The sequence below is a fragment of the Artemia franciscana genome, chromosome 14 (genome assembly GCF_032884065.1).
Source record: "Artemia franciscana chromosome 14, ASM3288406v1, whole genome shotgun sequence".
NCBI classification, from domain to species: domain Eukaryota; kingdom Metazoa; phylum Arthropoda; class Branchiopoda; order Anostraca; family Artemiidae; genus Artemia; species Artemia franciscana.
This window is the reverse complement of record NC_088876.1, coordinates 16375565-16400637: the sequence shown is the minus strand read 5'-3', so window position 1 is coordinate 16400637 and position 25073 is coordinate 16375565. Positions and strand designations below refer to the sequence as shown.

At 34.0% G+C, this 25073-nt stretch overlaps 2 protein-coding genes across 2 annotated transcripts; one reads left to right on the top strand and one right to left on the bottom strand.

Annotated features, from left to right (window-relative positions):
- Positions 1 to 1264: 1264 nt before the first annotated feature.
- On the bottom strand, positions 1265 to 22723 carry LOC136035745 (protein dachsous-like). Its single transcript, XM_065717715.1, has 5 exons — positions 22666 to 22723; positions 21938 to 22110; positions 18868 to 19696; positions 14876 to 15031; positions 1265 to 13570 (listed from the first exon to the last, which is right to left on the bottom strand). The coding sequence occupies exons 1-4, from the start codon at positions 22721 to 22723 to the stop codon at positions 14910 to 14912; spliced, it is 1182 nt and encodes a 393-aa protein (XP_065573787.1). The 3' UTR covers positions 1265 to 13570; positions 14876 to 14909.
- Positions 22663 to 24021, top strand: LOC136035392 (serine protease inhibitor 88Ea-like). Its single transcript, XM_065717170.1, has one exon. The coding sequence runs from the start codon at positions 22729 to 22731 to the stop codon at positions 23986 to 23988; it is 1260 nt and encodes a 419-aa protein (XP_065573242.1). The 5' UTR covers positions 22663 to 22728; the 3' UTR covers positions 23989 to 24021.
- The last annotated feature ends 1052 nt before the right edge of the window (positions 24022 to 25073 follow it).

Here is a 25073-nt window from a genome sequence, read left to right as displayed (position 1 = left end):
AGATGTCTGTTGATGCACCATTCTGGTAACTTAAATTTGCTGTTACCATTTAAAATTTAGTCTCGCTACTGGATCTTTTATATTTTGTAAGTAGAGTAAATGGCGTACAAGGTGTCCCATTCTGTAGCTCTTGCATTAAACTTTGATTTTGTTTCGGATCAACGCTGCAGCCTTTTTTTTCAGTTCTGTGGTCTGTAGCAGTTCATGTCAACCTTGTACTTTCAGCCGACTTTCAGAAAGCATTTGACCTCATAACTAATTTTCTTGCGGCCACGATCATAAAAGTTATGGGTGTCAGCAAACGTTCTCTAGCTCAACTTCTGTTTTTTTTTTTTTTTTTTTTTTTTTTTTTTTTTTTTTTTTTTTTTTTTTTTAAGCGAACGCAGTGCATACACCCATTGATTCAAGAGGATATTACCTCAGAATGACTAACATAACCTGCTGATCCCTTCAAGGAGCCGAACTTGCCGGTTCTATCTTTATATGCCTGATCAAGTTTGTGCTAGCATATTTTGATGAACGATTCAAAAATGGAGATGAACTCTGTTTTATTTTCAAATATTTAGTAGCTAATTAAGTGATAGAAAAGCAGTTCAGTGATCCTCACCATTTTTTTCAATAGAGTTTTAATAAACAGTTTCAACTTGGACGGAATCTCAAAAATTTACTAATCAAAATTTCACTTCATAACAACGTAGCGTATCTTTCCACTTTTAAAAGCTTGATATATTTTGCTTAAATTATTGAAATCACGATTTTATAAGAAAAAGTCTATTTGTTTATTTCCTCTGCTGCCATATCTATTTATTACACTGTCAATATCTACCTCAATATTTTGGTGAACGTTTATAATGGCTGGTCCTGTCAGTTTGGAGCTTTTCGTTAGTATTTCCTCTTCTATTCATCCTAAAACATCCGAATAAAGACAAAAATCGTCAAAAACATATGAGTTCTAATAAGGATGCATGTAGGTATGTGCTTCAAACTAAGTACATGAGTTGAAATATCCTTAAAAAGACCAAATAGTTATGTGTTGCTTATTTTTGTAATTCATTGGTATAGATTAATGATTTAAATTTACGGGGTTTCACGCTGGGGTAGATTTCTAATTAATTTTGTTTTAGTTTTGAGATGTTCAGATATTCAGTTCACACGTTTAAATCTCGATTTGTCTGATGAGCACAAAAATAAGAATTTGAAATTCTTTTAGCATTAGGTATTAAGAAATTCCTTTAGAAAGAAATTCTTTTAGAAATTCTTTTAGTATTTAGCATTAACTAAAAGAATTGTCCTGTAAAAATTTTGATATACTAGAAACTATTCGTAACAGCATGATTGGATGGCATGTATCAAAATAAGTATAAACATTCTGAGCAGTATATATAGCAGTTTATACAATTTTATGGACAAATATGTGCAACCTCTATACAGAAACATAGCTATATTTTGTGACTGTTTGGTATTGAGAAGGAGAGAAATTCTGAAGTAATATTCTTGTTGTATTCCGTTTCTGTGGCTAACTCAAATGGTGTGAATTTCCACTTTTTTTCATCATTTCGATTGTGAATGTTAAAACAAAGTGCTATTCTGCTTATAAAAATTGAGGATTCAGAGAACCATCTATACCGGCTTGATAAAAAAAAAATCACAAAATTATTTGCCTTCTTTTATAAACAATTTTTCAAAAATCTAGTTATCTTAAAAGATTACTCCGACCTTTGAAGGAGTATTTCGACTCATATACTTAGTTTCAAGTGGACACTTATACAAACCTTTATTAAAGTTCAGATATTGCTGAAGACTTTGGCCTTTATTTTAATGTTTTAGGATGAACAGAGGAGGCGATATGTCATATAACGCAAATCTTTAATTAGATGGAAATAGGCTGTAAAGTGGTCACCATTTGCTCACCGAAATCCAAAACGTGAACCAATAATACCTTCGCACTTCTAATAGTGCACCTCACGAACTTCTCATTGGTTATATTTTGTGCAAAATTTGGTCTCGGAAACTTTAATGAGTTTTACCGTATCAGAAGTTCTGTTCATGATCATGATACAAGCAGATGTAATAACTTGGTTGTGGGTATTGAAAGTAGTGAGATCTAGTTTTACTTTGAAGTATCTTGGCCCTTCCAAATAGAATTTGCTTCAAGTGAGCGTCAGGGCGGCTTAGCACCTCTCACAATTAAAAAAAAAAGTTAAAGTAGTTTTTCTTGGGGAATTATTTTTTTTTTAGTATTTCTTATTCTTGGGGGTGGGGGGACTGTGAATGGGTTATAGGTCTAGAGGGAGGAGCGGGTTGAAGGGGTTGGGGTGGATAGAGCTGTATTTTGATGGTGGTTTCTACCCTGGGGGTTTTTGAGAGCAGGTGATTGTCTTTTCTTTCTTTTTTATTATTGTTATTCTAATGAGTCCAGGATGCTTCTAAAAACATTTATGTAGCTATTATTTTTATTTTTTTTTTTAATTTAGGATGCCTTTAGGAATGTTTATATAGTTAAGTGCTACGCGTAAGCAAAATCTAAGTTTTTCCCTAGCATAGTGAATTATATTTTTGTTTATTATGTTAAAAAAAGTCAAAGTCAAGTCAAAAAAGTCGAAGTCATACATTTACTTTCTATTAGACAAATCATTTATTTTCTATTACACAAATCCCCTAAAAAACAACAATGTTTTAAAAACCACCCCGCTTCGCAAAAAAAGCAAACCCAAATTTTATGACAGGCAAAAAAGGTAAAGATATCAACTTCTTCTCCACTGTGCCAAAGAAAGACTCAAAAAAATATTTTGAACAGTAAAAGTTGTTTAAAGATTAAATTTGTTCCGCCTCATTGTAACAGAACAATCCTGAAATACCATTTCGATAGCCTAAAGAAGTTAGGATTTTAAATTTCCCCTCTTTGTTGTTAAGAAATGAAGATTTATGCCTCCCAGTTGCCTTTTGTGGTAATACGGACAGATTCCTTTGAAAAATCAAAATTTAATTAAATACTTTAAGGCAGTATACGTTATCATTAAAATCTGATAGAGACCATACAAAGTAACTGAAACTTTCTTTCAGACTTGTCTGCAAAATGAAATAGTATTAACAATTAAAAACTTATAAATAACTGAACTGTTGAAAACCAATTACAAAAAAAAAAAATACCTTTCATACCACCGCCAACCCGAACAAGCAGTCCCAGCCCCAAATCTATCCCAACGTAAGGGTGGACGCGCCATCACTACGTAAGGGTGGAACTCAAGCTATCCACATGTTTGATTTTTGTTACCTAATACATAGTTTTCATCTTTATATTCTCTTAGTCTAGGCAGCCTAGTCTTCTTTATATTAATTTTAAACCAGTAATTAATCATCATTTCATCATCATATTTTTAAAATATTCATCCGAACTTTTTAAACACTGGAAAAAGAACCTTGAGGCTAGCTATTCCACTTTCCACGTCTTTGCTGCAAGTGATATCTTTGCTAACAACCCACAAAGTTGTTTCAGTAGACCTTTTTCCAGCCATAGATTTAATTGTCCATTTTTTTCATCCTTACCTAAGAAAGTTTTTTTCGCGGCTTTTGCTGTAATTGTTTAGACTCATATAGGTTATATACAGGTATACCATCAACACAGAAATACTATAAACTATTTTGTGGAAGGATATCAAATGCTTTTTTTGTGATATTAGGCACTCTCTTTAAATTATATTCAAATTTAATTATGTATCCACTTTGAAAAACGAAGTAAAATTGACCATTGGACAAAGTTGTTCCAAAGTAAAAAAAAAAGGAACTTATTCCAACCATAGATTTAATTGTCCCTTTTGTTCCTCCTTACCTCAGAAAGTTTTTTTTTCGTGGCTTTTGCTTTAGCAGTTTAGATTCATACATTATCTCATTTCTTAAGGTTTTATAGAAAACAAATATGTCTTTTCCAGTTTCCAACCACAGATCACTGTTCAAAATTCCATTTACAGATCAATGTGATTTTCTTTCTAAACGCCTGTAAATTTCCGATTTTTTGGATCTACCTCTCGATATGTTTTTCATACTGATATGTTTTTTCATAGTACTATAAACTCTATAGACAACTTATAGATTTTATAGATCTCATGTAAAAATTTTTGATCACTTAAAAACGTTTTGGATATCCTCTAAATGATCTAGAACCCTTATAAAGACTTACACCTATACAATCTTTATAAATGCTCTAGATAGCTTACAAGCTCTTTAAAACAAGATTTAAATGCTCTACATCATTTATAAATCCTTTTGAGGACTTACGAACACTTTACATCCCTTAAAAACGCTTTATATCACTTTTAAACTCGTTAGATCTGTTTCAAACACTTTAAGTCTCTTTTAAACACTTTACATCACTTCTTTGGTTACAAACTCATACAAAAAACTTACAAACTCTTTAAAACAATCCCGAGATCAGTTCTAAACGCTTTAGACTACTTATAAACGCCAAATCCACTTAAATTTTTTTCCGATTACTTGTAAGCGCTTTTGAAGATTTATAAATGCCTTAAAACGATTATAAGCACTTTTGATCAACTTTAAACGTTTTAGATCTCTAATAAACACTTTAGATCACTTATCAAGGCTTATAAAATGCTTTTGATTATTCAGATAACGCATACAAGTTTATATCATTTTTGAACGCTTAAGAACACTTTTAAATGGTTTAAAACAATTATAAACGCTTACACTTTAAATTCTCTTATACATTCTTAAAATTTCTTATAAACACTTTAGATCACTAATAAACGCTTTAGATCACTTATAAACGGTTGAAATCACAAGCAAACTCTTTATCATAAATAATAATATTAGATTTCATGCTTCTAATCACTCATGTACTTTTGAACCACTTAGAATACTTTAGATCATTTATAAGTGCTTGTATCGCTTATAAATGCTTTAGACCATCTATAAACATTTTAAATGCTATACATCACTTATAGATCCTTTTGAGGACTTATAAACACTTTTATCCCTTATAAACGCTTTATATCACTTTTAAACTCGTTATATCTGCTTCAAACACTTTAAGTTACTTTTAAACTCTTTAAATCACTTCTTTGCTTTAGATCATTTATAAACACTTTAGACCACTTGTAAACGCATTAGATCAGTTTTAAATGTCATGAAAAGGATCAATCTTCGGCGAATACAATGTTATTTTTTCCTTCTGAAGGCATTAGTAACTTCTTTAGATCACTTAAAAGTGCTCTAGAATAGTTATGAATGATTTATAATTTATAAACGTTTTAGATCTTTAATAAGGGCTTTAGATCATAAGTAAATTCTTCAGATCACTCATAAACGCTTTAGGTAAATACGTTCTGAGACCATACTGGCTATGCATGACGTATGAAAACAAAGAAAGGGAATAAAAAATGAAAAGAGAAAAAACAAAATCTAACCTTTACAAGTGAAAGACACGAGAGGAAGACAGATACCCAATCTGTCTTCCTCTCGTGTAGTTCACTTATAAAGGTTAGATTTTGCTGTTGTTTTTTTTTTTCTTTGTTTTTTTTTTTGAGCACTGAGGACGACTTGGCGGAGGTCCTTGTCAAAATATTTGCTTGTTTTTCACATTTAGCTGCTGGCTGATATAATCCTCGTTTTTTCACCTATTTGTTTTTTCTCTTTTCATTTTTTATTCCCTTTCTTTGTTTTCATACGTAAACGCTTTAGAAAACTTCTTTGCTTTAGATCATTTATAAACGCTTTAGATCCCTTATAAACGGTTTAGTTCAGTTTTAAATGTCATGAAATGGATCAAACCCTCGGGAACCGAATGTTAAAATTTCCTTTCTTAAAGCACGTGTAAACGCTTAAGATCACTTAAAAGCGGTTTAAAATAGTTTTAAACCATTTAGAACGGTTGTAGATGCTTTAGATTTCCTAAAAACACTTTAGGTTACTAATAAACTCTTTAGATCACATATGAAGACTTAAAAACGCTTTGCTTGTTTTTCATATTTAGCTACTGGCTGATAAAATCCTCGTTTTTTCTCCTATTTGTTTTTTCTCTTTTCATTTTTTATTCCCTTTCTTTGTTTTCGTACGTAAACGCTTTAGAAAACTTTTTTGCTTTAGATCATTTATAAACGCTTTAGATCCCTTATAAACGGTTTAGATTAGTTTTAAATGTCATGAAATGAATCAAACCCTCGGGAACCGAATGTTAAAATTTCCTTTCTTAAAGTACGTGTAAACGCTTAAGATCACTTAAAAGCGGTTTAAAATAGTTTTAAACCATTTATGACGGTTGTAGATGCTTTAGATTTCCTAAAAACACTTTAGGTTACTAATAAACTCTTTAGATCACATACAAAGGCTTAAAAATAGCTCTTAAACTTCGAATTGAGATCCAATTGCCATGAAGTAGCCATGGTTAATGGGAAAAAAAACAAGATAGGTAGCCTGAGTCAGAGGAAAAGCTGGCATAAGTCTTTTTCTAATGATTTTATTTTCACGTGTTGATAGATAGTCTTTCATCCATCAATCCCAGGGCAGAAACAAGTACTTTCAGATCTAAGCGTATATAAGGATTTTAAAGCGTTTATAAGTTTTCGAAAGTGTTTATAGGTGATCTAAAGCATTTATAAGTGATCGAAATCATTTATAAGCGATCTAAATTAGTTATAAGTGATCTGAGGCGTTTAAATAATCTGAATAGTTTACATGCAATCTAAAGCAGTTACGAGCGATTGAAAGAATTAATAAGTGATCTAAAGTGTATATAAAAAATTGAAAGCGTTTGTAAGTGATCAAAAAATTTACAACCATTCTAAAGCATTAACGTGTGCTCTAAATTGCTTATAAGCGATCCAAAGTGTTTATAGGTGATATGAAGTGTATATAAGAGATCTAACGCTTTATATCATTTACAAATGCTTTAGAATAACCTACGTATGTGAAACAAGTGAGATGTGAAGCAGTTTATACGAAATTTAAAGTGCTTGTATACGATCTAAAGCGTTTAGAAGTAATTATAAAGCGTTTTTAATTGACTAGAATGTTTGTAAATTATCCAAAGCCTTCTTAAGCGATCAAAAGCATTTGCGAGTGATTTTGAATGATATAATGTGTCCAAACGTACGGTAATGTGTCGGTAATGTGTCCAAACGTTAAAAAAATGATCAAAAGTGCTTTTAATCGTTCTAAAGCATTTATAATTCTTCAAAGCATTTACAAGAGAGTTAAGTGTTTAAAGTATTTTTCAGCGTTTATAAATGACCTAAATCATTTATAAATGATCTAAAGCGATTATAAGTGATTTAAAGCGTTTAAATAGTTTGAAGAGTTTAAACGCAAGCTAATGCGTTTTACGCTACCAAAAGCATTAGTAAGTGATTTAAATAGTTTATAAAGGATCTAAAGTAAGATCTATGTAATAGATGGTACAAGTAAGATTTAAAGTTCGTGATTTAAAAATTTATAACTAATCAAAAGCATTAAAAAGTGTTCTGTAGCGTTTAAAAGTGATCTAAAGTGCTTACAAGTCAAGCAGTTCGTGTTAACGAACTGTAGTAAGGAGCGACCCGGCTCAATAGTAAACGAAACCTTTAAAAAAATGGAATTTTGATACTAATAGAACCGTATTTTAATGCTGATTTTAAATATATATGTTTGATCAAGATTAGTCTTACCCATCAAAAGTTACGAGCCTGAGAAATTTTGCCTCATTTTAGAAAATAGGGGGAAACACCCCCTAAAAGTCATATAATCTTAGCGAAAATAACACCATCAGATTCAACGTATCAGAGAACCCTATTGTAGAAGTTTCAAGCCCCTATATACAAAAATGTGGAATTTCGCATTTTTTGCCAGAAGACAAATTACGGATGCTTGTTTATTTGTTTTTTGTTTTTTTTTTTTTTTTCCAGGGCTGATCGTATCGACTCAGTGGTCCTAGAATGTTGCGAAAGGGCTCATTCTAACGGAAATTAAAGGTTCTAGTGCCCTTTCTAATTGACCAAAAAAATTGGACGGCACCGAGGCCCCCTCCCACGGTCATTTTTTCCCCAAAGTCACCGGATCAAAATTCTGAGATGACCATTTTATTCACCATAGTCGAAAAACCTAATAACTATGTCTTTGGGGACGACTTACTCGCCTGCAGTCCCCTTGGGAGGGGCTGCAAGTTACAAACTTTGACCTGTGTTTACATATAGTAATAGTTACTGGGAAGCGTACAGACGTTTTCAGGGGGATTTTTTGGGGTTTTCAGGGGGGAAGTTGAGGGGAGGGGTTAAATGGGAGGATCTTTCCATGGGGAAAGAGACTTTCAATGGAGGGGGCACAGGATTTTCTAGCATTATTTAAAAAAACAATGAAAAAATAAATATGAAAAGTTTTTTTCTACTGAAAGTGAGGAGCAGCATTAAAACTGAAAACGAACAGACATTATAACCCATATGAGGGGTTTACCTCCTCGTAATACCTCGCTCTTTACGCTGAAGTATTTTTAGTAATTACAACTACTTATTCCACGGCCTTTGTTATTCAGGGGTCATTCTTAAGGAATTGGGACAAAATTTAAGCTTTAGTGTAAAGAGCGAGGTATCGACGAGGGGTGAGCCCCCTCATATACGCAATAAAAACATACGAATACAGAAGTTCGCTACGTAAACTAATTCGTAAGTTACGTATATTTTTTACTTATGAAAACGTTCGTAAAAAATCAAAAGTTATAGTTGCCTTTTTAAGTAATTAAAAAATTGGAGGACAACTAGGCCTCCTTCCTCGCTCCTTTTTTCTCAAAATCTTCCGATTAAAACTATGAAAAAGCTATTTAGCCAAAAAAAATTAATATGCAAATTCCGTTTTAATTATTTATGTTCGGAGAGCCAAGATCAAAACATGCATTAATTCAAAAACATCCAGAAATAATAAAAAAAAACAAGCTTTTTTAAATGAAAGTAAGGAGCGACATTAAAACTTAAAACGAAAAGAAGTTACTCCGTATATTAAAGGGGTTTTTCCTCCTCAACGGCCCGCTCTTTACGCTAAAGTTTTTTACTGTTTTAAAAAGTAAAGTTAAGAGAAAGAGTCAAACTCTTAATCATTTTTTTAATCATACCAATTATCTTCTGAAAAACAGGATTTAACCGTAAGAAAGTTTTTGAATCCTTTGTAGGTTTTATGAGAGGGCCGTTTATTGTCCTTCTTACAGACATCCCCGACAGTTCTTGTACTAAGAATGGCGAATCTTTTAAAGTTTCCTAATTTGACCCATGTCAATCTTTTGCATGAGCAATGCTCCACAAGCGACAAAATGTGTCTCAACTGTAATATAAGCCACTTTTGAATAGTCTGGGAACGACAAAAATATTGTCAAAGGATTACTCAACTCTTTTTTTTAACTTAAAAAAACTCTCTTCCTAATCAGGGCCCCATTCAAACGAAATTACTTTCCTCAAAAGCTTATTTAGAGGGTAAACTAAATCAAATAGATTCAATAAAAATAGTTTGTACCTCTTGACCAATCTAATGAAGCTACGCAATTCACTAACAGTACGAGGTCTGCTTATCTTTTGGATACTGTCGAGTTTATTAGCCAGTTGTGAAACACCCCGAGAAGAAACAGAAAAACCAAGCAGCTCAAAATTCTCTTCAAAACTCACATTTCTTTATAACTTTCTTCACATCACACTCCAACGATCTGGGAAAATCTTTTCTAAATCCCCAGGATACTCACTTCCGGCGACTGAAATAAAACTGAAACCCATTGACATAACGCCTTAGGACTCACGTTACTACCTTGAGGCAGCTTACGATACACATATTACACACTATGCGGTCCGGTATACGAATAATATTGTTGGCTTTCTTCTGCCAATGATACATTGAAAAAGGCCTGTTTTAAATCGATAATGCTAAATTTTCTCTTTGGGCTAAGGTGGTTCAGTACATCTTAGATCCTACCGATAGCGGAGGCACTGTCCCTAGCTAGACTATTAATCTCCTGACTATCATACATAACCATTTGAGTTTCCAAACTCCACTCATGCTTAGAAGGTATTTTCTCCTGAGATTTTGCAATAAGGAATATAAGGCAACAATAATCGCTTCTGCTAGTTTTCATAATACCTACGTTTGTCACCGCATAAATATACTGCTGCAGAACCTCCTTTATTTTCAGTGGCAAATTAAAGGACTTTGGTTTATGTGGTGGTAAACTTTTGTCAATATCTACTTTAAACTCCATAAAACTATTGTTACCTATATCATATGCATTGACTGAAAAAATGCTTTTATATTCCATAAGCAAAGCAACAACAAACAAAACTGTGAACTTTTATCAGCAGGTTTTGTAACGACCGTCATTCCATCAGGTAAAGGTAACATTTCCTTCTACCTAAAAAGAACTTCCGCTGCGTTAATTGAGAATGGGTCTAAAACTATTCTCTTATGCATCACTACGCTACCAGAAAAAGATGGACTAATCGACATATCATTTTCACAACCCAGGAAAGTCAATTTGTTGGTCCGGAAATCAATCGTGCCTATTACTTGGAGTATATTCCAACCAAGAAAAATATAAAAGCCTAAGCAAGAGACCCCCAAGAATTCTCAAAAAAAATTCCGTAAACTATTTCATTCAAAACTTATAAAATCTGTAAATACTTTTAATGAAACAGGAATTGCCTTCGAATTCCTATCAATAGGTTTTATTCTAGCCAAATGTTGCTCAGCTTTCATCTTTTGTTGGTCAAGCCCTACAAAAATTACTGATCAAACGACAATTTATGGCAACCAGGGTTTAAAAAAGCTTGGCACTCAAAACTATTAAAGTAACTTTCTTCATAATAGGGTACCGATTGAAACTGTATAATTTCCAAATTTGCTACTTTTGAGGAGAGCTTTTCAAAGTAATTAAGACTGTTTTCCCAGTACATTCAATAGAGGTCTCAGGGGAATAATTAACTGTAGAGTTATCTTATAATTAGCGGCTATGCATTAATGAAGAACTTTTCATGTACTTTTTATGTATTAAGTAAGAACGTCAAAAAACTGGACGTAGGATGCTGGTCTTGTTATTTACATCAGAACTAAACAATACTAAGTCCTACCTTTGGACATATGATAGTTACAGATATAACAATACCTGCTGAAGAAAGGCACAGCCCATCCTGTGTCTGTAATTTACCAAAGATTTCACCATATATTCTTTTCCTTTTCAAGCTAATAAATCTTCAACCAATTTTGGTTCATAAGCAAGTCTGATTTTGTCATTTTCTCACGATCGCCGGATTTTTACCTATGGATGAAGGAACTAGATACGGTTAATGAAGTTATAAAACAGATTGTTTCTTTTAACTAATATGGGATTGTAATTGATGAAACCTTATCTTTTAAGCAGCATGTAACTTTAACTAGTAAAATTCTGGCAAGAGATTTAGGTATAATGAAGAAACTCCAACATTTTTTTCTTATATCTGTCCTCCGCCATCTTTACTCTTCTCTTAGACACCCGTGTATACTTAATTGTTCAAGTATTTGGCTCTCCACTTTTCCATCTATCCTTAAACCAGTAAAAGTTCTACAAAGTTACGTACTTAGGCTTTTAGCAGGGATTCCTCTTCGTCAGTCTGTCCGGGAATATTATCCAACCTTGAAAATTTCGTCAGCTGCGGGCCTCCGTGAATTTTATGTATTGTGGGTTATTTTTGGATTGCTGCAGGATATTCAACCACGCTGTTTTAGTGATTTATTGTGCGTTAGGTCTTTTGTTCATTCACGCGGTACAAGAGGTAGTGTTGATTTAAGTGTACCTAGAGGCATTTCTTCCCGTCCGTGTTTTTCTGTTTTAAATAGAGGTACACGAAAATGGAATAGTTTGACGAGTAATATAAGGTGTATTGGAGACTCCTTTGTATTCGAAAAGCCATTAAAGAACTGCTTTTTGTAAATTAAGAGCTTTGATTCACTCATTTATTTTATTTATTTTGGGGGTTATGATGATATGGTAGTTCCCAGAGGAAAAGTGAAGTAATAAAGTTTTTAATATCTTTAGATGGTGCGCTGACGGAAACGTTTTTTTTTTTTGTTTACTGAAAGGGATGTATGCAATTTAGTTATTATTAAACAGAAAAAAGAACAAAAAGAATGCTGATCATATTTCTAGCCGGACTACATCTTGCAACAGCATGCAGTTGCCATGGACGAACTGGAGCTAGTTGGTTCTCTCTAGAGCAATTGAGGATCTTTTAGCAGTGACAACCAGACCCATCATTTTAATTATAACCATTTTTTTATATATACTGCATAAATACTAGGGACGAACATGCTACTTCAGGGCGGTCCTCTGAAATGGATGATTTATTTAAAATTAAGCTCGGGTCTAGTGTTCTTAGACATGTTGAATTTCGAGGCATATTTTTCACCACAATTGCATGTCTTTTTGAGAATCTTTCGTTGTTTTTCAAATATTGTACAATTTTTCTTGCGCTAGTAACTTGATGGATAAATCCAAAATTAATAAATTTCCATTAAAAAAAAAAAAAAAAAAAATCCATTGACAGGATACGCAAATATGAAAACTGTTAAGGAAGTGTCTTACATCTCAGAATAAGAAAAGAAACCACACATTGTCGATTACACACATTTGAACAATAGATTTTTAAACTTCAGCTCAACAGAGTCTCTGTTTAAAGTGACAGATTTCTCACAACGATGCTACATCAATTTATAAATACCTACTTTCGCAAGTTTTTAACATCCGAGACTGCGACCAAATTTTGTTTTTCGCATTTAAGGGCTTCTTCACTCAGTATTCATTTAAGCCAATAAGGAGTCAAAAACGCCAATTACCTTGGTCCAAAAGAAATTTAACTTGATCCTCTGTTTCTGGCACTGGTAAATATTTCTTAGGTTTTCTGTCAGAACTTCTGTATCCCCAATCCGAAGACTTCTTATTGCAAATGATAAGTACCACAAACTTCTTCCTATCAAAATTTAATGCACACTGAGTGGGAGGAAGGGGGACACTCGGACACTAATCCAAACCACCCACAGTAGCATCAAAAAAAATTGGCTAAGGTTTTATGCGTTTAAATTTTCCACAGCAAGAATCAGTAAGCAGGTGCAACGTAGTGACGAGTGTCTCAGTAGTTAATAGTTTTTACTGCGTATTGGAAAGTGTAGTAAAAAGTATTTCTTTATAGTTTAATATTATTGCTTTGAAATACATATAACATAGATTTTTTTTTTACTTTGTTTCTATTTATCTGAAAATGAAAACTGCTTTTTGAAAAGCCCATTTAATAAGCAATAGGACTGTATAGAATGTGTTTTGTTTTTTGTCATTTCATTCCCGTGGTCAAGGCATCTGAAATGGCTGATGTGCAACAAATCCTTTTCGTAATTTCAAAACCACAATTTACCCAACTGTTGAACCTTCATCCAGATAAATTAACAGCCAGTGTTGACAGGAAAAAAATTACCCAGCTTGAGGGCGATGAGAGAAGGCATTCATCTCGCTTAAACGTCCCAATAGATTGCAGTCCTATAGCAGCTGAGATCCACGAGAGGTCATTGCCATTCGAGTAAAAAATGACTGCAAAAAAAATGAACCATCCAATTAAAAAAAAAGCGCAAAGAAATTGATTGATTTTCTTCTAATGACGCTAAAGGCTCTTACAAATTGTTTTCTTCAATTGCACTGAGAACGGCTCTAAGTTACAGAGCTGAGACATCTTTATAAATTGGTTTACTCATTAAGGCCTTGAAAAATCATTTTTTCCCTTATTAGCCGCTTTCATCAAGCACAAGTCAGAACGAAAAGTGATAACCTTTTCTTTTTCTTTTTTTATATATTTTCTTTTTATTTCATACAGAAACTATATAAATTTTCAAGAAATAACATCATGCCCATCAATCTGACCTAAGGTCTGCACTTTCAATGAAAGCCACATAGGTATCTCAAAATAAAAACAAAATCTGCAGCTCTGAAGAAAAGAAGAAAAACTCTTGCTCCCAAATCGCCTTTGGAAAGGGAATTACTTATCTTTGTGCCTTTTGGAAAGGGAATTACTTATCTTTGTTGAATATAAACTAAACTAGATCTACGTTGCAAGTGCAACCTGAGGTGTTGCGCTAACATTCGTTCAGCTTCGCCGAACAAGTGTTGCGAGAGAAACACTTTGGTTTTGATTACTCGGTTGGATTAAAGGCTGCAGTTTTTAATCTGTAAGGATCTTAAAATAAACAAGTCTACTACTTGTCTAACCACCGGAACCAAATTGGTCTTACCATCAAATACACTGGAAACAAATAATAGGTACACCAACTTACAGACGGTAAGGTACACACTTACCGTAAAAACCACAAAGGTTAGACCCTTACGATTTTGTAGGAATGAGCTGAAATCAAGGTTCTAGAAAAAAAAAAAAAACACGACAAAACCAAAGTGTTGTTCTCGAAACACAATGATCATATTGAAAAGAGAAGCTGATGCAAAATCTTGAAGCAATAAAAGAGAGTAAATTGAAAACATTTTGGAAGGCATAGTTTTCAAATAGATCAAGTGGCAAACAATTTTTTTTTAAACAATTTCGTATTAAATAAAAGCTGTTATTCTTATTGCAGGAAAACAATACTACGCTGTAAACAGAACTAAAGCCAAAAATGATCTTTTTAAGAAACATTAGAAAGTTCTTTGGTATAATAATTCTAAAGATTAACAAGCTTCCACTTATCAAATCTCAACCATGTTTGAAAGTTTCAATTTTTTCTGTTCTTTTAAGTTTATTTTTTCTTATGATTTATTTTTTTTATATAAATTTTCAAATTTTTAGATGAATAAAAATAAGCATATTATTATGATAGAAGAATACAAATGAAAATATTTCATGGCCATTACCGACAACTTTTGACAGACCAGAGATATCAATGATTCATATAATCCCGACAAAATGTCTAAATGGTGCCGAATGTAACCATGTTTGGCGGCGTACGAAGCAACTGGACCAATGGGAGCTTGTGAAATAATAGTGTCCAGCAGAGACAGTGCGAGCATCTAAAAAAGACAAATAAGGTGATATTAAATATAAATATTAGATGTATATAATATTTTATACTATTTATAATATCTGTAACGCTTCATCTATTATAATAGATGTATTATAATAATAGATTAATATTACAGAACATTAAAAACGAGATGGAAGTAATATTTCTCAACTACCTTGTTGTTTGTATAGATAGGATACAAATTTATGTTTGCAGTCTTTGGAAAGTCGGGTATGTTTATTTGAACCTAAAAAGGCCAAACTCCATATCGGCATGGCCATGCAAGTTCATAAGACCAGAGAAAAATTTTAATTCAAATAAAAGGTAAATGTTCATAACACCTACCCAATCACGTGAGATTATACAACTTACTTACTTACTTGGGTCAGGCTCGAGCCTTGTCCAGGCCCATCGTGGCATCCAGAATTTGTCGACATGCCTCTCTCCATTGCTCTCTTTCAAGTGTGATTGGCTCGATCATCTGGATCCATTGTCTATTTCATCAGTGCCCGTGCTTCTTGAAACCTCCCATTGGCTCGAGGTCGGCTCTAACTGTTGATAACCATGTCTTTTTTTTTGTCCTCCAGGCTTCTTCTTCCAGTGCGCAAGGGGTTGGCATTTCAAGCACTGTTTGCTGAACGATTATACAGAGATTATACAAAGGTAACTGAAGCCTGTATTTCCCGAGAATGCTTTTACAACTACTCCAATTGGTTCCTAGTAAGGAGCGACCCGGCTCAATAGTAAACGAAACTCAAAAAAACGGATTTTCGATGCTAAAAGATATATCAAAAGAATCGGATTTTTATGCTGATTTCAAATATATAAGCTTCATCAAATTTAGTCTTTGTCATCAAAAGTTACGAGCCTGAGAAAATTTGCCTTATTTTGGAAAATAGGGGGTAACACCCCCTAAAAGTCATAGGATCTTAACGAAAATTACACCATCGCATTCAGCGTATCAGAGAACCCTATAGAAAAAATTTCAAGGTCCAATCTACAAAAATGTGGAATTTCGAATTTTTTGCCAGAAGACGGGTGCGTGTTTATTTTTATTTTTTTTTTCCCAGGGGTCATCGTATCGACCAAGTGGTCTTAGAGTGTTGCAAGAGGGCTCATTCTAACGGAAATGAAAAGTTCTAGTGCCCTTTTTAAGTGACCAAAAAAATTGGAGGGCACCTAGGCCCCCTCCCACGCTCATTTTTTTCCCAAAGTCAATGGATCAAAATTTTGAGATAGCCATTTTATTCCGCATAGTCGAAAATCATAATAACTATGTCTTTGGGGATGACTTACCCCCCACAGTCCCTGGAGGAGGGGCTGCAAGTTACAAACTTTGACCAATGTTTACATACAGTAATGGTTACTGGGAACTGTACCGACGTTATCAGGGGGATTTTTTTGGTTTGGGTGTGGGGTTCAGGGGAGGGGGCTATATGGGAGGATCTTTCCTTGGAGGAATATTTCATGGGGGAAGAAAAATTCAATGAAAAGGGCGCAGGACTTTCTAGCATTACTATAAAAAAAAACAATGAAAATATAAACATGAAAAAGTTTTTTCAATTGAAATTAAGGAGAAGCATTAAAACTTAAAAAGGAACAGAGATTATTACGCATATGAGGGGTTCTAAAAATACTTTAGTATAAAGAGCGAGGTATTTAGGAGGAGATAAACACTTCACTCTTTATGCAAATTTTTTTTAAATAATTTCAACTATTTATTCTACGGCATTTCTGATTCAGGGGTCATTCTTAAAGAATTGGGATAAAACAAGATTTAGTGTGAAGAGCGAGGTATTAACGAGGGGACCAACCCCCTCATATATATAATCAAAAATATAAGTATATAAAAGTTTGTTACGTAAGTTAATTCTTAAGTTACGTATTTTTTTTACTAATAAAAACGTTCATTAAAAATAAAAGATCTAGTTGCCTTTTTAAGTAACCGAAAAATTGGAGGGTAACAAGACCTCCTTCCCCACCCTTTATTTCTCAAAATCGTCTGATCAAAACTAAGAGAAAGCCATTTAGCCAAAAAAAGAATTAATATGCAAATTTCATTTTAATAATTTATGTACGGAGAGCCAAAATCAGACATGCATTAATTCAAAAACTTTCAGAAATTAAATAAAAAAAAAACAAGTTTTTTTAAATGAAAGTAAGGAGCGACATTAAAACTTAAAACGAACAGAAATTACTCCGTATATGAAAGGGGCTTTTCCTCCTCGACACCCCGCTTCTTGCGCTAAAGTTTGATTCTTTCTCGCAACTCTACTTTTTAAAACAATAAAAAACTTTAGCGTAAGGAGCGGGGTGTCGAGGAGGAAAAGCCCCTTTCATATACGGAGTAATTTCTGTTCGTTTTAAGTTTTAATGTCGCTCCTTACTTTCATTTAAAAAAACTTGTTTTTTTTTTAATTTAATAAAAGCAAGCACCAGATCTGAAGCAGGTTTGACAAAACCATTTGAAAGACTTCAGTGAAAGAATTTACATTTCCTTTCATTTGAACAACGTACATTTTAATATAACAAGACATGTAGAGTTATGTAATGTTCAGAGAAATGTGGCACTTTAAATACGGCTTATAGACAGATAATAAATGCCGATTATAGCTGATAGAGCAATGAGATGAATCAGCAAGTCATTAGTACAGAGAAATATGACAAGCACCCAAATACAAGAACAAAATATACCTGATTAAAATACACAACTCGCCGTGGCGTTAATTCCCAAAAATGTAGGGGGGGGGTAAAATTTATTTCTCGAAGTCTAAAGGGAGGTATTTTTTTTATGAAAACTCAAAAAAAGGCATTTTTAACAAAAATATAAAAAAGGGCAGGCTACATGTCGGCTATTAGAAACATTCAGGAATTACGCTTACGGTACATCTCAGAAAACCGTTTTCGTTGCTACAAGAAGAAGCGATGGGTGATGCAATGCACTGGGGTTAGACAGAATGAATTAAGAAGACCCGAGACGGCCAATCATTTTGATGAAAATTATACAAAGGACCTTCTCAGTCCTTTGTATAATTTGGGCTATATATTTGCAAATTACGGAGAGGGTAGGTTTGGTTTCCATGATTTTGTTTCTAAAGTATATTTTATCATCTTGTTTTGTTATTTTTCATTAGGACTTATCTAACTTCACTTTTTGGGTCATCCATCACTCTTATTTTTCCGGTTCTTGTTTCGTCACAGTTGATTCAATTTACGGTTGCACGAGCTGAAACAAAAGAGACGCATTGGCAGAATGCATGGGAAACATATAATTTGAACTATACATTTTTGAACATTAGGGGCGGGTATAGGGTGTAAGTTACAGTGGAGCTGCAGTCAAAACCCGTTAAATACAATTATTCTGCATATTATTAAGCAATTATTGTTTTCTTAAAATGTCTCCTTCTCAATAGCCCCTAGCCTAGACCTTTAGTAAAAGTATTTTGCAAACATTCAGAGGGGGACTGACACCCCTGATTTACCTCAAAAATTAATATAATGGTAAAAAATAGAAGGGGAAAAGTCAAAGCTCCATCCCTGATCTTCAACCTTTTTACTCCTGTGGTTGTGTGAGACCAGAAGACTTTCTGTGGGTGATATGAATGAAGAAAATGAGTATAAAAAAAAACTTGTTTTCTAGTCTTAACAAAATAGCATGATTCAAAATCAAACCTAAATATTATCATTTCGCCAAGTGAGGATAACCAAAAATACACAAAAAAGTGGAAGTCAGTTCTCTTGAAACTTTGAATACAGCTTAGTTTTTCGATACACGGTTCTACTATTGTGTTCGTAAGAAAAAGGAGCTACCACATTAAGTAAAGAAAATGAGTTAAAACTTACCTGTTGTTGGATTAATCTGAAATGTTCCATTTGCATTTTCTAGGCTATATCTGATATCAGCATTCATATCCATATCATAATCAGCTGCAATTACTTGTCCCACAAGGGTCCCCCTGTCTGTATTTTCCTCTACAGTAAACTCATAATGGGGCTTAGAAAATATTGGTTCATTGTCGTTCATGTCTAAGACTTGAACAATGACACTAGCAGATGCACTACCAGTCGGGGAGCCATTATCCATTGCAATTACTGTAAACACAAATTTATCCCGGGTTTCACGGTCTAGGACTTTCTTCAAATATAAACTACCACTGTTAGGAAATATACCGAAAACACTTTCTGTTTCTTCATCCTTGATTTTGTACGTTAAACGGGCATTATTGCCTGTATCTTGATCTGTTGCTTTTACTTGCAAAAATTGAGTATTAGAAGGCAAGGATTCAAGAACGCTCACATCATACTCTTTCTTTTCAAATACGGGAACATTATCGTTCACATCTTGAACTTCTATATTTAAAGTCACATTAGACCGTAGTGGAGGATCTCCTCCATCCACAGCAACAATAATCAATGAGTATTTTTGTGTTCTTTCATAGTCAAGCTTTTTAGCAAGAGAAAGGTAGCCAAATTTAGGATCTATGCGGAATGACTGCTCTGGATTTGTATAAAGTTCAAACTTAACAAGTCCATTGTCTCCACTGTCTAAGTCGTCAGCGTGCGCAGCGTATATCGCAGAACCTAGTTCTGAGTTCTCAGGCACTGAAATTTTCACAACTGGGGAATCGAACTCAGGAGCATTATCATTAATATCACCAATAGTTATATTGACCTGGAATAATAATAGTTAGAAACTTATAAAGATAGTTCAGTATAATAGGTAAAAAGTACAAAACATGGGTTTAAAGTGGGATCAGTGTATACTGACGAATCTCGAAGGGGTGAATAAAAAAAAAACTGATGTAGAAGGTGTTACTGTGTCCCTTTCTCTTACACTCTCCCTTTATTTCGGATTTTATGAGTAATAATAACAGAATAGCTGAACAAAAAAAACTGATTGCTGTTTTGTTTTTATAAGTTTTAAAGGATGGCCAATATAAAATCAATTTAAATTCACATAATGTGAGAAAAAAATTCGAAAACAACAAAAAAGCCGAGAAGAATTTTGACAAACTGGAAAAGAGACAAAATGAAGAGTAACCAAGAAATATAGTAGGTTACTTTAGCTCGTGAACCGATGAATTAGGCATTAAAATATAATAATAAAAACAGTTAACATATGCGGAGGAAAAAAGGACCCCACATTATGAGACAGTGAGAATCGAGTGCCGCCGCATTTCAGATGAGGTTCAAAAGTTAACTTTTTGTGCCAAGTTTTAGGATCCAGACATTTAAAAATTGCCAACCTGGAGCAAAAAAGCACAAAAAAAGTCTTGTAATTTTTCTTCTCACTTCCATCCGCAATTCAACATTTGTTGAAACATTAATCAGAAAAATAATTTCTTAGTTTGACTTGTTAATTATTCTACACCGAGATTTTTCTCGGTGGTTTGTGTATTGAGTCCAATGGTATTAAATTCGTAATGCTGTATTGTTTGTAACGACTGACATCGAAAAGTAATTATCAGAGTATTTGTCTAAATAATTTCCTCTGTCGTTTTCAGTTTTTTGGCCTTACTTCGTAAGTTTAAAATTTATCAACGGATGATAAAATAAAGTCACAGAAGAATTTGTTTTTGCAATTGCTTGGGAGCCATTCCTTGACTATGTGTGGTCAGGTTTCTACCAAAGTTTATATAATTGACATATCTCTATATAATTGACATTCTATAGTTATTACTAGCGTTTGCTTGAAAACCCTTTAACCAAATTTTTACACAAACAATGGTTATGACAAAAAAAAGCTCTGAAATAAAAAAAAATAATTAAAAAGGGTTGGGGAGTGTATATTCATTAAAGGTAATTTAAAGTTAATCATCTTTTAGACAGATGGCTTTGTGACAGTTCTTTATCTACTTGAACTTATTAGCTGGGGATAAATTCCAGAAGCTTGGAAAGATGGCTGCTTTATGCTGGTGCTCCGAAAACGTTGTTGACACCACTCCAAAAGACCCAAAATAGGGCTAATAGGGCAGGTTTAGTTGTTCCCCATAAGCCTCTCCAGTCTGTTAGTGAGAGGTTTGATGTACTGTCGATGACTGTTTTCTACAATCACCTAAATTCACCTCCTTCTCTAGATCTTGCTCGTATTGTGCCCCTAACTGTCCAACCAACAAGACAGACACGAAAGCTCACAGCTCGGTCCAAATATCCCCATGAGCCTCTCCAGTCTGTTAATGAGAGGTTTGATGTAGCGTCGATGACTGTTTTCTACAATTACCTAAATTCACCTCCTTCTCTAGGGCTTTCTCGTCTTGTGCCCCTAATTGTCCAACCAAAACGAAAGCACACAGCTCGGTCCAATTATCTTGAGGCTGGTAGGCCGAGAACAAAGTACTTGAAGAGCAGCTTCATCCGAAGTTGCACCTCGGTCAAGGATGATCTTCCTGAGGAAGTTACCACGAAAAGTGTCTCTATTGACTCTTTCAAAAGAAGATTCAACAATCATCTAGAAACCTCGATAAAACACTACCGAAAAAAAAAGAAATTTAATCATACCTAGCGCTGCAAATTTAGGAACAAAGAACGCGGATTTAGGAACAAAGAACGCAGATTTAGGAACAAAGAACGCAGATTTAGGAAAAAAACACGGATTTAAGAACGTGAATTTAGGGACATATTAACTGAAAATTAGCAGTTATAACATAGATTCAAAACAAAAATAACGTTTCTAATCTACAGAAGTGAATTATGGTAAGCGTTTGCTCTCTTTTAGAAAACACAATCGTCTTAATATGCATCTAAAACAATTCAACACAATAGTAAGGAAATGGGTTAAACGTTTTGGACGCAGGAAGAGGAAACGTTAAAGTCATAGAAAATCAATAAATGTTATAAAGTGCTAAAGTTAGGAATGCTTCTCTTTTAGGGCCGTCAAACCCCTTAAATCTTCTTAACCAGGAAATGGACTTACCTGAGTGTGCCCGAAAGAAGGAGGTTCTCCAGAAGTGGCAGCAACATTCAAGAGAACATAGCGGTGAATTTCATGGTCCAATGGAGCGTTGATTCTGATAGTACCTGTTTCTGCATTGATCGTAAAGTAACTGTCGGGATCTCCAGAATATATAGAATACCGTATATTATCGTCTTAAAAAAAGCAAAAAATATCATTTTAAGCAGGTATGACAAATATTCGTGCTATTACTATAATCAGCAATTCATTTCAACAACTATGCATACTCCAAGTATGATGACTATAGGGGGCGAGGGAAATTTCGACTCCATGCTCACCTATCCCCGAGATATCAGTTTTTTCCTTTTTTTTCGATTTAATTTTTCTGTTTTTTACATCTTTTTAACGCTAACTGCATCATCAGCATATACATCAGCATTGCAATGACGTTGTCTCACTTGATGTATGGAGGAATTTTTTATGTATGGAGAAGTTTATATTAAATTGCTTAAAAATCCAAAATGTGGTAATTGCAAAAATATTTTGTATATATTTTAACAAAGGATTATAACTGTTCAAAAACTTCAAGAAAGAAAATCGAAAGTTTGAAGCTTAGTAGAAATCGCTGTTAAAAAAACATCATTACCGAATTTCTTTTCTTACAAGTATAAGCAATGTCTTTTTAAGATATGGAAAAAGTTGAAAATTTTTTTAAGTTCACTTCAAAATCACTAAAGTTTTATTCACACAAGCGAAAGGGAACCTTGCGAATATTGTTAGCGTTTGCGACATTATGGGTGGCGGCATCTGGAATGGCCATATCAACAAATGAAACAGAACCCCCTGAGCCTGAATGTTTTGGAGCGAAGCAAATAATCAACACGGGAGAGGTAACATCTGCTGCTGAATTTTATGCTGGAGAAGTTGATTTCAGCATCGACCTTTTCAAGAAAGTCTATGCGGACAACAGTGGCATCAAAAGCAAAAAACCGCAAAATGTATTCTTCTCGCCATTTAGCGTCCACTCGGCCCTGCTCCTAGCTTATTTTGGATCTGCCGGAGAAACTCAGAAGAATTTAGGAGAAGTCCTAAGACTAGGAGAGACGGACAAGGCCACTGCAATTCGATCTTACAAAGCTACACAGATGCTACATCGTCTCTCCAGTGCAGCTAACCTGACCTCAAAAAGCTATGACCTTGAGTTGGCTAATAAGGTGTTCTTTGATTCTACCGAGCCATTGTCAAATTGTATCACTGAAGTTCTTTCAGAAGAAGTTGAAGAAATGGATTTCTTAAAAAAGAGTTCTGAGTCACTTAACATGATTAATGGATGGGTGAATGATAAGACCAAGGGAAAAATAGAGAATTTCTTGGAGGAAGGTTCGATTACTTCTGAAACTCGAATGGTTTTGGCTAACGCAGCCTACTTCAAAGGAGATTGGCAATCTCAGTTCAAGCCTGAGAGAACAAAGCCTACAATTTTCCACATTTCACCCAGTGAGCAAACCTTTGTTAAAATGATGTATCAAAAAGGACAATTCAGACACGGGTTGAGTAAGGAGCTGATGTCTTATATCCTTGAACTTCCATATGTTGGTGAGGACATAAGCATGTTTATTCTTCTTCCGCCATTTGTGGAAAACGCTCTTGATGAAGTTTTGTCAAAACTAAATGGCAGCATTTTGAAAGAGGCATTGAGAAGCATGTGGAAAGTCGACATTGAAGTAGGAATACCAAAATTCAAAATTGAAGCCTCAATGGAATTGAGTAAGATGCTGAAAAATATGGGACTTGAAAGCATTTTCGATCCTATCCTGGCTAACATGACGGATTTCTCTTCAAGCCCAGGTCTATATTTGTATGAGCTGAAACATAAAGCAGTTGTAGAGCTCAAAGAAGAAGGATCTGAAGCAGCAGCAGCAACTGCTGCACTCTTTGCTAGTGTATCCTTAAACACCCTTGAGCGTGAAAAGTTCATCTGCAACCACCCCTTTATCTTTATGATTTATGACAACATTGTGGATTCTATTTTATTCGTGGGGGCTTACCGAAACCCTAAAAGCAGTGTTTGAGTTAGATTACTTAAGATGTATTTATTATATGTTTTTAAAATATTACTTCAAAGTAATATTTGGGGTGCTAGGGCAATAATTTTAGTGTTTAAATTCAAACTAGAAAAATGCCTAAACATTTTTAAATTAGTTTTTTTTTTTTAGATAAATCCATTCGCTACGTGATTAAGCTTACAGGTTTGAACGAAACCAGTTATATAATGTCAGCAGAAAGGCCCAAAAACCGAAAATTTGCAATTCTTACAAATAATGATTCGATATTTTGACAAGGGATTACAACAATCAAAAACCTTAAAAAAAAACAAAAGTTAGTACGATTGTATTTTGGCCTTGTTTGAGCTAGAAAAATGTTTTGTGGTACAAATACTAGAATTGGGCTGGTTGCTGTAACACAATTCCTTTAATTAATGAAGAGCGGCGCTACAACTTCGAACTTGCTTCCTCACCAACATCCCGCTCTTGACGCTAAAGTTTGACTCTTTCTCTCAACTCATTCTTTTTAAAACAGTAAAAAACTTTAGCGTAAAGAGCGGGATGTTGGTGAGGAAGCAGCCCCTTTCATATACGAAGTAATTTCTTTTCGTTTTAAGTTTTAATTTTGCTCCTTACTTTCAGTTAAAAAAAAATTTTTTTTTATTTAATCATACTCAAGACGGGTCAGCGACCTATGACGAAGAAGCAAAATTTGAGTTTGTTCAATCAAAAAAATCAATAAAATCAGAAAAAGCCCTATATTAAAGAAAAATGAAATCATGGTCAAACTATCAAACCCTAGATGGGCCAGCGCACAACAACAAAGTAGCAAAATCTGAATTTCATAAATCCAAACATAATAATATTGAAAAAAGCTATTATAAATAAATATGAATTACCAATAAGTTTAGCATTAGATTTAGCATTCATTAAGTTGGATTTTTGAAAGAGGGATGCGGGGGCACCCCGAAAAAGCACGGCCAACACCTGGAATGATTAACACCCTAAGACGGAGCTGCATAAGCTAAATCCGTTTGAATCAATTCGGTCGCAGGTCCCAAATAAAACATAAAGCTCTTGAAAAACATGAGGAACAAGAAAAGCTGAGGACA